General features: G+C 50.1%; 2 protein-coding genes across 2 annotated transcripts in view; one reads left to right on the top strand and one right to left on the bottom strand.

Moving 5' to 3' along the window:
- The window catches only part of GSN (gelsolin), a gene marked incomplete at its 5' end in the record, with an annotated part of 31,250 nt that extends 24,415 nt beyond the window's left edge, over positions 1-6,835 (top strand). The window contains 6 exon segments of the mRNA XM_014588611.1: positions 1,033-1,203; positions 1,717-1,891; positions 3,389-3,513; positions 3,722-3,799; positions 5,822-5,882; positions 6,458-6,835. Of these exon segments, the coding sequence (XP_014444097.1) occupies positions 1,033-1,203; positions 1,717-1,891; positions 3,389-3,513; positions 3,722-3,799; positions 5,822-5,882; positions 6,458-6,627 (780 nt within the window).
- An 8,964-nt stretch (positions 6,836-15,799) lies between these two features.
- The window catches only part of STOM (stomatin), a 56,437-nt gene continuing 54,502 nt past the window's right edge, over positions 15,800-17,734 (bottom strand). The window contains exon 7 of the mRNA XM_006150496.2: positions 15,800-16,012. Coding sequence (XP_006150558.1) covers positions 15,818-16,012 — 195 coding nt within the window. The 3' untranslated portion in view covers positions 15,800-15,817. The remainder of the gene's footprint in view (positions 16,013-17,734) is intronic.

Here is a 17,734-nt window from a genome sequence, read left to right as displayed (position 1 = left end):
GCGTGCGCGAGGGCCCTGAGGTGGGAGACGACACTGGGTAGAACACGGGGGCTGCCATGACCTGGGCTGGAGAGGAGCTCAGAGGCCAGCCCACCCAGAGGCCGTGCCGAGGACGGCGACCGTGATCCTGAGAACAGCAGGGAGATAAGGGGAGGGGCTTCTGGTCTACGCGTGGGTGCCGGAGGATGGCGGCGCTGGTAGCACAGCCGGGGATGCTCAGGAGAATTCTGCTTCTTCTGTCCTCCCCGTGGAGCGGGAAGGCTTTGGACTTGGACCCAGGCCTTTGTTCTGGACCTTGCTCTGCCCTGGCACGGTCAGGGTGCCGGGCCCGGAGTGAGATGACAACAGCCCTGAGCTGTGGGGGCACCGCTGCCCCCATGTTACAGACAAGGGGAGCTCGAGGCCCACACCACGTCCCCTCGGCCAGGGTGGATTGGGGTCTGAGCTCTAAGCCAGCAGGAGGTCACCTCGGTCCCCACGCACGTGGGCTTACCCTCCAGATTCAGTGCTCCCACTGAAGTGAGGTGCTAGGCAGGTGGGAGCCGGCGAGACCAGACTTGGTGTGGACCCTGCCCCCTCCCTCCTGCCCCTCAGCCCCGCCTGCAGCCTGGGGTTGGGCTTGGGGTGCGTGGGCTGCACAGCGGGGCCTCTCCAGGTCTTGAAGCCTCTATTCTGTCTTACCACTTCGATGGCTTCCGTGCCTGGGGCTGACATCACCACCCTGGAAGCGTGTCCGTGCTTCCATTTAAGGGAATATTTGCAAACATGGGCTCTCCTGGTTCTTGGAGCAGAGTCAGGGTCAGCAAGGCAGGTCCTGGGGGGCAGAGAGGGGAGAGCAGCCAGGACAGGGCCCCCGGGAGCTCCGGCCAGAGCTTCGTCCCCGACCTTCCCGAACTGCTTTCCCTGCTCAGCGCCTGGGCCTTGGCGACGCCGCCTGCCACCCATACCCCAGCGTGGTGGTCTCACTGTGTGCGGGCCCAGTGCCGTGTAGACCGGGTTCCCCATCCCTGACCGCTCCCCTGTCTCCCGCAGAGCCGCGTGGTCCAGGGCAAGGAGCCTGCACACCTCATGAGCCTGTTTGGAGGGAAGCCCATGATCGTCTACAGGGGCGGCACCTCACGTGAGGGCGGGCAGACTGCCCCTGCCAGCACCCGCCTTTTCCAGGTCCGGGCCAGCAGTTCTGGAGCCACCCGGGCCGTCGAGGTAATACCCTGGTCGGGACTGGCTCCCCTGAAACGCCCCAGGCTCGAGGGCTGGGTCTCCATGCTCAGGACTGGGCGGGGTTGCGTAAGGCTTTCTTGTTCTGTCCTGCCCCAGCATGTCTTGGGCTTCTCGTTAAGGGGACGGGGACGCACAGTGCCCTTTGCATACCGTCCGTAACGGGCAGCTCACTGCCCCGGCGCGGTGCATCCCGTACGGTCCTGACTGTTCCAGGCGGTCACTTCCTGTCAGGCGCAGACTTGGACGCGTTGTCCAGCGTAGTCTGAGCAGCCCAGAGTTAATGGGAATATCATCTCCTTTGTTCTGGGTACTCAGCTTTTGTTAATGCAACCTGGAATTCTAGAAGCATTGCCTGGCCACAGAGCTTGAGTGGCTCTTGGGAGCCCGCACAACCCCTCCGCCCTGACACACGCATCCTAAGTCCCCGCCCTGTGAGGAGGGCGGGGACCAAGGGCGTTTAGTCTGATCCCTGAGTAACCAGCGCTGCCCTCCCAGGTGATCCCTAAGGCTGGCGCACTGAACTCCAACGATGCCTTCGTCCTGAAAACCCCCTCGGCCGCCTACCTGTGGGTGGGTGCAGGCGCCAGCGAGGCAGAGAAGAGGGGGGCGCAGGAGCTGCTCCAGGTGCTGCGGGCCCAGCCTGTGCAGGTGGCAGAAGGCAGCGAGCCAGGTAGGAGCCGGAGGGGTGGGGCCTGCTGCCCACGGGCACTACAGTGCCAGGTTCCCTCCCTCCCATCTACCCACAGCCCTGCCTCCTCCCCGAGCCTGTCCCCTAAGGGGTGTGAAATAAAAGCATTTGGATTAAAATGAGGACCTTGGCCAGTGAAAGAGAAGCCCCGCAGGAGTTAAAGAAAGGCAAGCTTGGTGTGGCCCAGGGCAGTCAGGAGGGCTGCCAGAGGAGGTGGGCAGTGTCCAGGAGGCCTGGAAAGATGGTGGGCAGGGCTGAGCATGGGAGGGCTGTGGTCTGGCCTCATCTTCAGAGTCTCCGTGGACAGGCGTGTACCCAGCCGGCTGTGTGGCCAGGTGTGGGTCAGGGACCCCCTGGGTAGGGGGTCCCTCCTGCTGTATATCCGAGCCCCATAATCGGTCCACAGTAGCACTGCCTGGTGGCCACATCTGTGAGAAAGGACAAGCTGTGGATCCGGCTTGGTGGCCTCTGGTCGCATGTGGCCCTGAAATGTGACTAGTGGGGATTAGTGGGGATGAGGAGCTGAGCTGTGCTGTTTTCCAGGTAATTTAGTTATTGAGAGAGACACACACAGGTACCCTTGGCAGGTCTTGCCAGGCAGCTGGGATCGCTGGCATGTTCAGGTCTACCCAGGATGCAGATCCGGGCTCCCAGGTGGCTCCAGCACACGCCCAGCCCCCTTCTGTCTGCACCACCACAGCCAGGCCTGAACTTCTCATCGTATTTCATTTAATGGATTTAAAATTAAGTAACCATTGGGCCAGCAGGTAGTGTGGAGGTTAAGGCACTGGGGTCCCACATAGCTGACTATATGGTTTGAGTCCTGGTTCTAGTCCTGGACCTGGCGACTTAAACATCATGCTGGGCATGAGTACAAGTGTGCCCAAAGTCCCAAGAGGAGACTGAAGGAGAAGGGATTGCGGCATGGCCATCCCCCCGGAGGGTGATTTCTCACTTTCCCTCTCTCTCTCTAGTATATGCATGTGTCTTACAGCAAAAATTAATAAGTGTTTTTAAAAATTCAAATTAAATAGCCGCACGTGGACAGAGTAGGTGTAGACAGGACAGGGGCAGTGAGGAGAATGTGGGGGCGAGAACATTGCACTCAGACAGATTTGCATCTTGGCCTTACCACTAACTAGCTGTGTGACCTTGAGAGAGTGATTAACCTCTCTGAGCCTAGATCATTTCCCTTGCCGAGCGGGGATAATTATCCCCAACCTGCAGTGCTGTCGTCGTCCTGAAGTCAGAAGGAGTCCTGGCTGTGGGTCTCCTGCCAAGTCTGCCCTCTCTGGGCCTCCCTTTCATCACCTTCGAATTCCCCCAGGCCCTCTTGCTCTTTGACCCCGTGGCATATTAAGATGGAGGGTGGGGATTCAGAGCAGTTGGTCGGGCTCAGGCAGCGTTGTCCCAGGTTCTGGTGAGATGAGCCTGAGCTTGGTGGCCTTCCCCCACCGCTGGTGTGGCCTCCCCCTGCAGATGGCTTCTGGGAGGCCCTGGGCGGGAAGACCGCCTACCGCACATCCCCGCGACTGAAGGACAAGAAGATGGACGCCCACCCGCCTCGCCTCTTTGCCTGCTCCAACAAGATCGGGCGATTTGTGGTGAGTCCCTGCAGAGGTCACGCCTCTGCTTTGTCCTGGGGAGGCGGGTTCCCGGGGCAGGGAGGCAGCAGGCAGGGGGAGGTGGCTCTGCTGGGGGGAGGAAGGCACCCTGCCTGCAGGACCAGCTCTTATGGGGGCAGCCGGGGAAACCCTCAGGTCAGGAAGGTCCTGCCGATGCTCTTTTCATCGGCCTTTTCGTCCTTCCCAGATCGAAGAGGTTCCTGGCGAGCTCATGCAGGAAGACCTGGCCACCGATGATGTCATGCTCCTGGACACCTGGGACCAGGTGGGTGCACCAGAGGGCGTGGGAGAAGCCGGACTCTGCGCTGTGACATTAAAGAGGCAGCACTGGGTGTTCTGGAAAGGTCCCTGAGTGACTGCAAGTCATTTCCTCCGTCTGAGCCTCCATTTCCACATCTATAAAACCGAAAACTGCAAAGCACTTTATAAATGTAAACTGAATGACCTCATCGTGCTCTCCCTGGCCTTAGGAGAGTGTGAACTCTTCCTTTAAATCTCTTGGCAAAGAAGGTTAAACTAAGGGCCAGCAGGTAGCCTGGTGGTTATGGTGTTGCATTCCCACATGGCCAACAGCGGTTCAAGTCCCAAACCCAGCGGCTTGACATTCATGCTGGGCACGAGTGCATATGACCCAACATCCTGAGAGGAGATTGGAGGAGAAGGGATTGTGGTGTGACCATCCCCCTCGGAGGGTGATTTCTCCCTTTCCCTCTGTCTGTGTCTCTTTCTCTCTCCCTCTCTGGTGAGTGCACCCACCCTATGACAAAAACCTAAAATTAAAAGAAGACGATGAGGAGGAGGAGGAAGAGGAGGAGGAGGAGGAAGAAGGCTGAACTCGGTAGCGTCTCGGATGCAGACATGACCGGTCTAGCATCATCTGGGAGTTCTGAAGTGACCCCTCCTCTGGGCTATCTCCTTCATCGCTAGGGAAGACCTCGTGCAGGACAAGGGAAGGGAAAATGTCCTTCCTTCAGCCTGCATTCCTCGAGCCCTTGCCTCGTGCCCAATGCTTTGTGCTTTAAATGCTGGGTAAAACCGCGAAGGAGACACGTTCCTGCCCTCCCAGGCCTGGCATTCTCGTGGGAGGTGTCTGGTCAGTGACCCTCCATGTCTCGCTGGTTTCTCCCAGCGTTGTCAGGGTTATGGAAGGGTTGCCCATGAAGGCATAAGACGCCTGTACCCACAGGAAACCTACTAGGTCAGGACCAGAATGTCTGCATCTTGATCCATCCGGTTACTGTCATTAGTTAGCCCATGGGCGCCTTACTCTGTTTGTCCGTCTGTTCTCACCTACTCAGTCAACGTTTATTGAGTATCTTTGCGTTCGTGGCAGTGCCAGGCGGAATAGACGCAGTGAGTGAAATAATCACATGCCTGCCTTAGGGGCTTTCCAGCTTAGTAGGAACACATCTGTAAGCAAGAGGAAGGACCAGCAGAGGGCGTAATGGTTATACCGCGGGACTCCCATGTAGTAGACCACGGTTTGAGTCCCGAACCAAGTGGCTTTAAACTCATGCCAGGCGCGTGTGTGTGTGTAAAATCCTGAGAGGAAAATGGAGGAGAAGGGATTGCGACATGGCCATCCCCCCCTGGGGTGATTTGTCACCGTATGTCACAGGCTGAGACAGGGAGACATGAAGGGGTGGTGGAGACTGGGGAAAACTGGGCAGCTGCCGTCTAAAGGAGCAGCCTCTGCTCAGTTTCATCCAAGTGAGGGTGCATGCCCAGGGGTGCCACAGTCTCCAGGGTTTTAAGAGAAGTTGAAAATCTAGATTTTTATGTCATCAGTTGGTAACTACATTTGTTACAAAAGACATTGCAGGGCGGACTAGCAGATAGCATAATGGTTATGCTGCTGAACTCCCCCGTAGTTGGCTGAGGTTCGAGTCCTGGACCTGGCAGCTTAAAACTCTTGCCAGGCCCGTGTGCATGTGTGCCCAAGATCCTGAGAGGAGAATGGAGAAGAGATTACAGCATGGCTATCCCCTAGAGGGGTGATTTCTCACTTTCTGTCTCTGTCTCTCTGGCGAGTACATGTGCCCTATAGCAAAAATTTCTCTAAAATAAATAAATGAGGAAAATAAAATAAAAGTAAAGAGACATTGCAAGCCAACACGGGGTGCTGGGTGGGCTAATGAGACAAGTTTGTAGGTCACCAGCAGCTGGGGTCTCTGGGAGCCCACTGAGGGCTTTGGCTACTCTAGACCTGGAGCCCCCTCAGCCTTCCTCCTGCAGTGGGTTTGGTCAGCACCCCTCATGCACTTCTCGTTTTACCGCTCACCTCCAGGTCTTCGTCTGGGTTGGAAAGGATTCTCAAGAAGAGGAGAAGACGGAAGCCCTGACCTCTGGTAAGACCCAAGCCTCTGCGTGGTGCTCACAGCTTCCTGTGGGATCTGGGCGTTAGTGTCAGTGGGGTGGGGACTTCCTCACCCACTCCCAGCCCCATCACCTTGCCCAAGATGGCAACACACATATCAGCTCCCCCCGTAAGCCTTGGGGTCCACCAGAGAAGGGAAGCAATGGAGAAGAAGCCACTTCACGTTCCCAGAAAGCCTGAAGGCTGAACTTGGCAGGGTGTAGGGGCTGGAAAACAGATTCCTGGTAGCAGAGTAGATCTGATTTGGGAACTGAGAACACAGAAGTTGGCTTCAATATTTTCCAGTATTTCCCTCCAAGGAAAATACAATCTATCCAAAGGGCCTGGGAGTTTTGCAAAGCAGTAGGTGAAAATGGAGTTCCTGTCCCTTCCTTTGCTCCTGGGCAGGGCGGTGAACAGCCCACGTGGGTGTTGTTGCCTTTAAGGGATGGCAGCGTCTGATGAAGGGGGTGGGATGGTAGCACCAGACGCCATCTTTGGTATCCCCTGCGCAAACTGCCCTCTCCCTGGTCAAGTCACGGAGTCCCTGGGCTTTCTTTTCTGCAGCCAAGCGCTACATCGAGACAGACCCAGCTAACCGGGACAGGCGGACCCCCATCACCGTGGTGAAACAGGGCTTCGAGCCTCCCTCCTTCGTGGGCTGGTTCCTCGGCTGGGATGACAACTACTGGGCTGTGGACCCGCTGGACAGGGCCATGGCTGAGCTGGCTGCCTGAGGAAGGGCAGGACCTACTGACGCCACCAGCAGTGCCTTCTAGAACTGTCCCCTCTCAAGGAACCGACAGTGAGCAGGGCAGCTCCGGGGTGTGTGCGTGTGTTTTTACACAAATAGCCCTGTAGAAATTCAGGGTCCTGGCACAGTGGTCCCAAGCGCCTTGTGCTTTGGAAACAACGTTCAATAAAAGCTTTTGAAGTGTGTTGGTCTCCTGTGGCTCAGCTGTGTCCTCATTGCTAGACCCCACTCACCTGCCTGACTGCCCTTAGTTCTGAGGATGCCCAGGGAGGGGGCCTCACATGTGCCCGGAAGTGGTGGATGAGATCCTGCCGCCCTCCAGGTTAACTGGGTTAATTGTGGCTTCTGAGAAGCAGGTGTAAGGAGAGATGGGATGCGTGTAGATTATGCTCTGGGAGCTACCGGGGTAACAGGAAACCAGGAGGCAGCCAGAGAAGGCTGGAGAGCCTGCAGACCAGGACAGCAGTGTGACTCTAGGGGAGGAAGCCGCAGGGCTGAGTGGGAGTGTCCCACATTCCTACATGATTCGGGAATGTTTGGCAAGGCTGGGCAATTGGGAGCTGAAGTCAAAGTCTGTGTGAGTATGTTTACATTTTTTTAAAGACTGTATTTAATTTTATGAATCATTATTATTCATTATTATTATTTTTCCAGTTTGCTACAGGGCATGCATACTTACCATAAAGAGGCAGAGAGAGAGAGAAAAGTGAGAAAGCAAGCCACCAGGTCTGGGACTCGAACCGTGGTCAGCCACGTTGGAGTCCAATGCCTTAACCACCACACCGTCTGCTGGCCCCTGTGTTTACATTTTTGCCATAGGGCATGTGTGTGAGACAGACACAGAGAGGGTAAAACGAGAAATCACACCATAGGGTTCATTAGCTGCAGGGATGGCCATGCCACAATCCCCCTCCATTCTGCTCTCAGGATTTGGGGTGCATACTCCTGTGCACCCAGTGGGTATTATCAGCCGCCAGGGCCAGGACTCGAACCTCATGGGACATTTCATTCCTTCTTGTGGCTGGATAATATTCCATGTTTGTAGAGACCACTTCCTGTTCGTCTATCATTCATCCATCAATGGACTCTTAGGCTGTTCCCGCCTTCTGACGAGTGTGTCAAATGTCATCGTGAACGTGGGCGTGCAAATACCTGTCCAGTTCAAAGTGTTCTTGAGCTAGAGTCAAGTGAGCTGACAGAGAAGGCACTGCATGTCTTCCCTGAGTGGCCTTGTCCTGGGAGGTGTGGCCTTGGAGCACGGGAAGTGGAGTTCCAAGCCAGCGGCTGGGGCTTACATTCCCTGTAGCAGACAAGGTGCGTTCTCAGGGCTGCCACATCCCGAGACATCCGCCTGCACCTCCCTCCCTCCCCCGGTTCCTGTAAGTTTGTGCTGCGGCCCCCAAAATGGAGGAATCTCCGCTGCTGCAGCTGCCATTGCGAGAGCCCTGGGAAGCTCTCCAAGTTTTCAGTCTTTCAGGAATGGGAAAGGGACTCCTTTAAGCCCTCGCTGTCCCCTGGGCCCTCGGTCTCCACTGCTTATACTCAGCGTGTCATAAAGTCCCCCTGGGCCATGTCCACGAATTACTTCAAAATCTTTTTTTCATGGAGGCTGAAAATCAGTCCAAGGAACCCGCTGGAGACAGACCCCAGGCCACCCCTTGTCTCCTTGTCTCTTAGTATTCCCCCCTCTTGGTTTCTGTCACCTCCTGCCCAAGTTAGGGGACACAGGCTTCCAAGGGGTGACTGTAGAACAAAGAGCAGAGGAGGGCTTATGCAGCGGGAAGGGTGTGTGTGTGTGCACGCGCGCGTGCGTGCGGGTGTTTACACTGTGGTTTCCCAACGCTCACTATTGCTGAAATTGCCCAGGGAACTTTTTAAAAGCATGGATGCCCCAGGGGCCCTTCCTCTAGAGAGTCTGACTCATTGCAGAAATGACGTGGACAGTGGAGAAGGAATTTTCCGGGTGAAGCAGGGGGAGAAAGTCACCTCAGGCATTGAACCTTAATATTCAAAGGCAGGGGCTCCGAGGGAGAATGGCCCCTCTGGGATGCACAGAAGCCAGCTGTGGCTAGAGCAGAAGGCAGAAGTGAGACCGAGGGCTGGGCAGGGGCCTCGAATGCCATGCCATGGTTCTAACTTGATCTTGCTCCACCCACCTTGCCTGCCCCCAAAGACTTGTTTCTTGGTCAGAGCAATCAACTTGACAAATGCAAATTCCTGGAACAAAAGCTGAAGCTTCTAGGGCTTTTATTAGAGACAGGCACGGGCCTGCCTAACCACTCTACTTCCTGGAAATTTGCAGGGGTTCAAACTGCAGGTGGACCTGCGCACGAATGCTTCATTTCAGTTTACGCTGGCATGCAGGGGTGCGGCTGTGGTCTTACCAGACAGTTCTGTGAAACTGGAGAAAGGAAGCTGCTGCGGGGGCCGCTGAATTGTTCTGACTCCTATTTTTCTCACAAGGAAAGTCCTGGATACAGCCAGGAGCGGTATCACTTCATCATATTCTCTTCCTAACTCCTCATTGCCTGCGATGGAGAAGTCGGTGTGAAATACGAGGGCAGGTGCTAACGGGGCATCTCGTAGACAGATTGGCCTGGACGCTGCTCCATGTCTGATCTTGAGCAATTCACGTCAACAGATATTACAGATATTTATTTTGTATTTACTTTGTGGGATACATTAGAGAAATAGCACATCCAAGTTTTTCTCTGAGCCTCAATTTTGCCACCTGCAAGATGGTGACTCTGTACTGACATCTGACATGGCTGAGTTGGTAACATGGTGGCTGACCGCTGGGCTGTGGAGACAGTCCTGGGTTCTAATCCTAGCTCTACCACCTATTCGCAGTGGGAACCGAAGCTCTCTGTGGTTGCCTTAGCAGAACAGGAGTAAGTCATGCTTGAGCAGAGCATCGTCTCAGGAGTGCACCGTCTACCTGTCCAGAAATCTTACTCCTGTCTCAGTAGCTGGCCTGCTCCAAGTGCACAAAAAAGGGTTTTTAAAAACAATGTAAGGCATGGAGCCAGCAGGAGCATGGTGGTTAAGGTGCTGGACTCCCACATGGCCAACCCTGGTTCATCGCCCAGATCCGGTAGGTCGAAAATCATGCAGGGCACGTGTGTGTGCATGCCAGAATCCTGAGAGGAGAATGGAAAAGGAGGGATTGCAGTGTGACCATCTCCTCTGGGGGATGATTTCTCATTTTACCTCTCTCTTTTGTTACTCCCTGGCAAGCACACATGCCCTATGACAAAACAAAACAAAACAAAAAACCCTAAAAAAACCCTTTATTTATTATTATTATTATTATTGAATTTGTTATAGGACTCATGCACTCACCAGAGAGAGACAGATGAGAGAGAGAGAGAGAGAGAGAGAGAGAGAGAGAATGAGAAAGCAAGCTGCCAGATTCAGGACTCAAACCTTAATTGGCCATGTGGGAGTCCACTGCCTTAGCCACCACACCACCTGCTGGCCCCCGACATCAACACAAAATCTTAAAAAAAAAAAAAAAAAATTAACAGCAATGGGTCCTCACAATTTTGGGGCATCTAATACTTTTCAGAGGGCTTCATTTCCAGTCATCCCTTTCCACAATCTTTTAAGGAAAATTCACAGCTTACATTATGGTTACAAGTTTCCAAAGCTTTCTAAAAACCTCAGCTTAACAGTGGCTTCAATTTCCTTTCTCACCAAACTTCCTGCTATAGAGTAAATCAAAAAGGGCTCTACCCTATTAACAGGGGTGACTCCCTCAGGCAGCTCCTAGCCTGGTCTGAGCCTGAACCTGCTTTAGACCTGATGTTACCGGCATCAACAAGATACCGCTACTAGCCCCAAAGAATCCAGGAGTTTTCCCCAAGGCCTGGTCAACAAAGCCAAGTGGGTTCGTGAATGGAAATGAAAGAAGTGTAAAGTGCCTTGTACCGTGAACTGTGGTTCCCTCTGCCTTCTTGGTTCCTACAAAGCCCACACTCTTCAGGTAACTGCTTGGTCTGAGGTCATTGAGAATCTAGTCAGAGCTCCTTAAGTCTTTGGATAGGCATGATAGTGGGGTCAGCGTACCCCCGGAAGGATACACACTTGAACATGCATGTTCCTGTGTGTAATTTTCAAAGCCGAGGCTGCAGCTTCCAACACATTCTCATGAGGTCTGAGACCTAAGCAGATGGACCACCATCTCCTCATTTTACAGCAGAGGAGAAATGCGACTTATCGCAGGTCATGCACACTGGATGACGCAGCAGGGAAAGCACTCAAGAGCAGTGATTTTCAAACTGCGGTCTGTAGAACTCTAAAATGAGGTGCTTCCATACTTTTACAGCAATTTGATCCAAATTCCATTTTTCCATTTCAAAATCCCAAAGGAGGGAGAGAGATGGAGAAGGACTGCTGCATGACCATTCTCCACAGGAGTGCTTTCTCATTTTCCCTCTCTGAGTACAGGTGTCTTCTGGCAAATTAAAAAAAAAAAAATCACAGACACTTAGAAGCAAAAGGAAGGCAGACATGAATGTAGAGCCTACTTTAAGATTTAATATTTTTAAAATAACTATTTTATTTATTATTTTAATTTGCTATAGAACACATGTGCTTATGAGAGAGAGCAAGAGAGAGAGAGAGAGAAAGCAAGCCACTGGTCTGGGACTTGAACCACAGCCAGCCATGTGGAATTTTAGTGTCTTTATAACCACAATGCCTGCTGGTCCCAAGATTTAATAATAATTTTATTTTTGTTTTCAAAATGTTCTCATTGTTGTACTTACATTGTGTAAATATTATAAATGTGAACTTAGGAACATTTTCTTTTATGAGAAATTTTTGCTATAGGGCACATGAGCTCACTGGAGAGACAGAGAGATAGAGAGACAGAAAGTGAGAAATCCCCCCCTAGGTGGGATGGCCACACTGCAATCCCTTCTCCTCTATTCTTGTCTTGGAATTTTGGGCATACATGCATATGTGCCCAGCATGAGTTTTAAGCCGCCAGTCTGGAACACGAACTGCAGTCAACTACATGGGAGTCCAGTGAAGTAACTATCATGCCATCTGCTGGTCCCTGTGAACTTGGGAATTTATCCTCATAAAAGACACTTTAAATCTTTTACCAGTGTATAGTTTCCTTCGAAAAAAAAAGGATTTTTTTGCTAAGAGGAAGCTTATAAACCACCAAAGATTAAGGGCACTATTTCACTCTTTACTGTCTGAGTGACCTTGGTTCTGTGAGAAATACATGAGATGATGCAGCTCAAAGAGCCACCTAAGCTCCACATCTGTGGAATCCCTAGTTTCCTCCTGCTCAGGCCAGTGCGTGTAATACGTGGTTACAAACATCCAATCGACTGCCCTCACTTGTACCAAACTCCAGCTAGATCAGAGCGCCTAAGCCTGAGGTTACGGTGGGCACTCATGAACCACTTGCCTCCATCCATGGAAAAAATTGTCTTCCATGAAACTAGTCCCTGCTACCAGAAAGGTTTGGGATGGTCGCCTTAGTGGGTGCCTGGATCTCAAACTCCCCAGGGAAGACTTGACTTGTGGGCTGGTGCACCGGAGGGGGAAGGCAGATGGCCCACTGGAGCTCCTCCCCTTCCTCTGGCCCAGAGTCCAGAGAACAGCTGAGGCAAAGTCCAGTGAAGCCTGATAGTTGTCAAACATTGTAACGCATACACAAAGTGACTGGTGGTGGTGGGTGTGCCGGGGCGGGGTGCAAATGGCACGGCAGCATCACACCAACTATGACGACACCAAGATGCTTCAGGAGTCTTAAACGTGAACCAGATGGGCCTCGATCCCAGTTCTGTTCCTGACCAACTGCATGGCTATGGCTAAGTTTTACTTTTCGAGCTTCAGTGGCCTTATCTATAAAAAGGGGCTAAGAAAAGATCTCACTGAGCTGTTTCGAAGGAAAAATGGGAGAACATATGTACAAGTACTTGAGCGCATGACTGGGGCTGGCCATCCCACAAAGAGCAGCCGTTAAGTCAAAACAGCTCTTCAAAGGCCAGAAGGCAGGGAAAACCCGGCGGTGCGACGTCACAATCTCTCTTTTTAAGAGGAAATGCTGGTGCAATTAGCTGGGTAACGGGCAAGTGTGTTCTTGTCCCGTCTGGAGGGCCGGAACCATGCCCCATTAGGAATCCGGCTGCACAGCAAGGGGCGAGCGGCTGTGTTTAGAGCATATCCCTTGCTAAATTACAGCCCAAGCTCTGCCTCCTGTCAGATCAGTGTGATGCTGGATTCTCATAAAAGCTCGAGCCCTATGTGAATTGAGCATGTGAGGGATCTAGGTTGCACACTCTCATAAACCAACCCCTTGGAGGCTGGCAGATAGTGAATTGGTTAAAGTGTAAGACTCTCACATAATCGAGCGCAGTTTGAGTCCCGGAACTGGCAGCTTGCTTTCTCATTTTCCCTTTCTCTGTTTCTGGTCAAATTAAAAAAGGATAATAACAAGAGGAATTAATTAAATAAATAAATCTTTTAAAAAGAAATAAAATACCTTTAAAAAAATAACTTTATTTTATTTTATTTATTTATTTATTTATTTAAATTTGACCAGAGAGGGACAGAGTGAGAGAGAGAGAGGGTACGAAAGCAAGTCACCAGGTCTGGGATGTGAACCACAGTCAGCCATGTGGGAGTTCAGAGCCCTTAGCCACCATGACACCTGCTGGCTCCATAAATAATTCTTTTAAACAAACAAACAAACAAAAAACTGTAAACGAAAAAATACCAACTCCAATCAATCATGCAAGAATTGTCTTCCACGAAACCAGTTCCTAAAGCCAAAAAGGTTGGGAACTGCTGCTTTAGTGGATGGATGGATCTCAAACTCCCCAGGGAAAATGTGTGGGCTCACGCACCAGAGGGAGCCCGGACAAGGGCGAGGCAGACAGATCACTGCAGCTTCTCCCCTTCCTCTGGCCTGCAAGCTAGCTTAGAAGTGGGGCATCCAAAGGACCACTCTCAAACATGAAATCCACATAGCTACGTGCAGACAGAAACAGACTCTCACCCAAAGAAAATGAAAGTATCCACACTTTATTTATTATGTGCACTGCTGGAAAGGGAAGCCACCTGGAAAAACTGCAATCGTGTTCTCAGCCGACGGTGCCTTCTACGCTCCCTCCCTCCAAAGCGGTTTAATTTCAACCTACTGGGCTATGACTTCACATGGTAGAAGAGAGAAGGTCATTTGGTGTCTGGAGACAGGGAAACTCAAGCAATCAAAATCACTGTTAACTCTGAGGAGAGGTTTTTCAGCCAGAATATAGGGTTTCCTGGTCCTTGGTGGTCAAGGGTGAGCCCCCTCACATAAAAGATAAAACCATCATTTTACAATTCAAAATACCAATGCAACTTGAGTTCCAAGTTGAAATGCTCTGTATATGTGTACATCTAATAAAGTCAGCTAGGAACCCAGATGTACAGTGGTTGAAAGCTTTCTAAAACAAACTTGGACATGGAGTATAGAGGAAGGGATGTCCACAGGCAGAGACTGACGGGGTGATTCAGATACGGAGGGAGATACTGGGACCGGAAGTCGCGTTTATTAGACTTCTCTAGGCAAACTCAGAGCCTCAAAGAGGAAATGTTACAAATGTCACCAGCCACCTTGTCGGGTCAAGGGGAAGAAAGCCAAGTTGTTCATATTCATGGGCATTTGCAAAATGAGAAGCTTCCTAATATTACAGGCTAAGAAACTGGTCTGGGGAGGGGAGACTGCTTCCTCTTTTAGCATCAGCATAGGAAAAGAATGACTAGGTAAGCAAGAAAGATCAACATCTTGGCTGGCCCAGTAAAATCGTGATTAAGCACTGTGCATTGGGAGTTAGATCCCACATGGACAACTACAGTTCAAATCCCAGCCCTGGGGGCTTATAAAACATGCCAGGCCTGCATACATGTGTTCTCAAAATCCTGATGGGATGGAGGAAAAAGGACTACAGCATGACCATGCCCCATGGGGGGAAGGAGGATATTTTCTTTCTCGCTCTCTGGTGAGCACATGTGCTGACAATTTTTAAAAAATTACACCTATTAGGTCGTCGAGAAAGTCATGATGTATTTTTCTATGCAAAATGACCCAATATGTAGATACTCTGTTTAACAGTGTCTGCCCAAGCTCATTAGAAATGATGTGCCCAACATTATGTGAATTTCTTATACTACTTAATGAATGGGATTGGTAACCAAGATGTTTCAGACTGTACAATTAATAGCATGCAGTCAGTAAAATAAAAAGGCCTACTGAAGACAGTTTTTTAAAAAAGTATTGTAGTCTTTATGCTACCTAAATGGGCATACAAATGTTGTTTACAGAACTTAGAGAAAGTTTCATAAAAAAATCAAAACTATTTAAAACCTGATATAGGAGAACAGGCAAAAGTGAGAAAAAAGCACTTCTGTGACAAGTACTTAGCTGGTTTTTGAAAAACCCAGAGGAATCATTTACTCATAAAAAACGGCTCAAAGAAGTGTTTTCAAAATACACATGATATTATACAAGAGATCGTAAAAGCCTTTGAAGGTTAGGGCAATCTTTTTCCTCAGTCTTGACTACTTCCAATTCTGGTAGGTACAGGTAAGAAAAGGCCTACTCCCAGTGAGTGGTATTCTGAACCTTGGTTTGGGTTTAGAAAGGAAATGGGTATTAGGGAAATTGCCTTGATTAAGGTTCCCTGGAGATAAGGCACTTGTGGCCTAGAGAAGCTGGTTGTAACAATAAGGTCACGACCTCTGCAAAGCAAAGCATTTATCTGGCCATGGTAGTGGTTGGAGCTATGTTCTTGACTCTGGCCTGGCTGCTGATAGAGAGTTCAGAAAGGTTTAATGAAAGACAAAAGAAGAGGGATTTAACATACTATGCAATGATCTAAAAATAATAGACTTTTAAATATTTTAAGGAGTATGAGATAAATTTATAGAAATCATCAATCTCTCTCTTTCACTATTTACAAACTAATGATTCTTTCATCTGTTTTTATGATCACTATGTGTTCTAAAAACACCACACTGAACATAAAAAACAAATGAACAACAACAAAAAAAAAACAGAAAGGAAGGGAGGATGTTCAAGATTCCCTACCCTACTCTCTCCTTGTGAGTTAAAAGGCTAATTTGGTCCCCACTGCATCCTTAAAAGTCGTTGGTCTGTCGTGCACGACTCAGTGTTTGGCTCCCACAATGCTTTGCAACATATCTATGGGCAGAGGGAAAACAATGGTTGAGTTTTTCTCAGCAGCGATGGTGGTCAATGTCTGAAGGTACCGAAGCTGAAGGGCTGCTGGAGATTCAGTGATGACCATGGAAGCTTCTTTCAGAGCCCGGGATGCATTCATTTCTCCCTCAGCTGCAATGACCTACGGACAGGGGAAAAGAGAGGTCAGATTGGAGAAAAGCACGTGGCGTCACCAGCAGACTCCAAACTTGAGGACATGTACTTCAGTGGTCCACGACACATTCCAGGGAGTGTCAGGATAGGTTTTTCTCAGAGGTTTTTGCTAGAAGGTGCGTGCATTTGCCAGAAAGAGAGAGAGAGAGAGACAGAGAGACAGGAAGTGAGAAATATCCCCCCCCCAGGGGGGATGGCCACACCGCAATCCCTTTTCTATTCTGCTCTTGGGATCTTGGGCATGTATGCACGTGTGCCAGGCATGAGTTTAAGCTACTGAGTCCGGGACTCAAACTGTGATCAACTACAAGGGAGTCTAGCGACATAGACATTATGCCAATTGCTGGTCCCTGTCAGGATAGTTTTAAAGAAACCATACTCAGTCTCCAAATATTCTTTTTCCTAAGACTGATTTGCAGCCCAGTGTGTATATGTCTGAGTCAAGACATCTCTCTTACTACTGCCTTTCTCCCATTTTCCAGGGCACCAAAGACAATTCAAAATATTGCATTGGGTGCAGCAGCGAGTGGCTTTAATAATCGGATACAGATCTTTTTGCAAGTCAGGTGGGTTTCCAATTCTTTGATTTTAAAGAAAGGAACGAGAACATACTGAACTGAAAACTGGTAGATTATTATTAACATTATTTTTGATGAAAGATTGCTATGTGAATTTTTAGCACATAAATTAGAAGGAAGTGTTAAGAATTGCATGACAGCGGGACCAGCAGTTAGCATAATGGCTATGTCGCTGGACTCCCACTGTGGTTCGACTGTGGTTCGAGTCCCGGACCTGGTGGCTTAAACTCACGCTGGGCGCGTGTGCGTGCATGCCCAAGATCCCGAGAGGAGAATGGAGGAGAAGGGATTGCGGCATGGCCATTCCCCCTGGGGGGTGATTTCTCGCTTTCTGTCTCTCGGTCTCTCTCTGTCTGTCTGGCGAGCGCACGCGACCTATAGCAAAAACCTCTCCAAAAAAAATAAAAGAAAATAAAAAAGAATTGCATGACATCACTCTAAATAAGACTATTCCTATTTATGTAGACACGGCTTCTTAGTCCTTATATCTACAAAAACAAAAAACAGCAGTAAACTTACACTGAATCCTCTCTCATTCTAACAATAAGTAACAGACATCTATACATATGTGATTTAAATATTCATTCATCTTATTAAGAAAGGCATTTTTGGGACCAACAGATGACATGATGATGATGTCATTGGACTCCCATGTAGTCGACTGCAGTTTGAATCCTGGACCCAGTGGCTTCAAACTCATGCTGGGTGCATGTGTGTGTGTGTGTGCCCAGGATCCTGAGGGCAGAATGGAAAAGGGATTGTGGTGTAGTTGTGTCCCTGGCGTGGGGTTGGGGATGTGATTTTTCACTTTCTGTCTCTCTATCTCTGTTGTTCAGCCAGTGCACGTGCCCTATTGCAAAAATCTCTCAAAAAAATGACAGGCATTTGGGGCCAGCCAGGTGGCATGGTGGTTAAAGAGGCTGAATCCCACATGACCAACTGCACAGTTCAAGTTCCTGACTCAGTGGCTTGAAAAGCATGGGGATGCATGCCCCAAATCCCTCTCTTTCTTTCTCTCTTTGTTTCTTTCTGGCAAGCTCATGCACCCTATAGCAAACAAAAAGAAAATAAGAAACAGAAAAAAAAAAAAAAAAAAAAAAAAAAAAGGGCGG

This window comes from Tupaia chinensis, unplaced genomic scaffold, assembly GCF_000334495.1.
Source record: "Tupaia chinensis unplaced genomic scaffold, TupChi_1.0 Scaffold000289_1, whole genome shotgun sequence".
NCBI classification, from domain to species: domain Eukaryota; kingdom Metazoa; phylum Chordata; class Mammalia; order Scandentia; family Tupaiidae; genus Tupaia; species Tupaia belangeri.
This window is presented reverse-complemented; position numbering and strand designations above follow the sequence as displayed.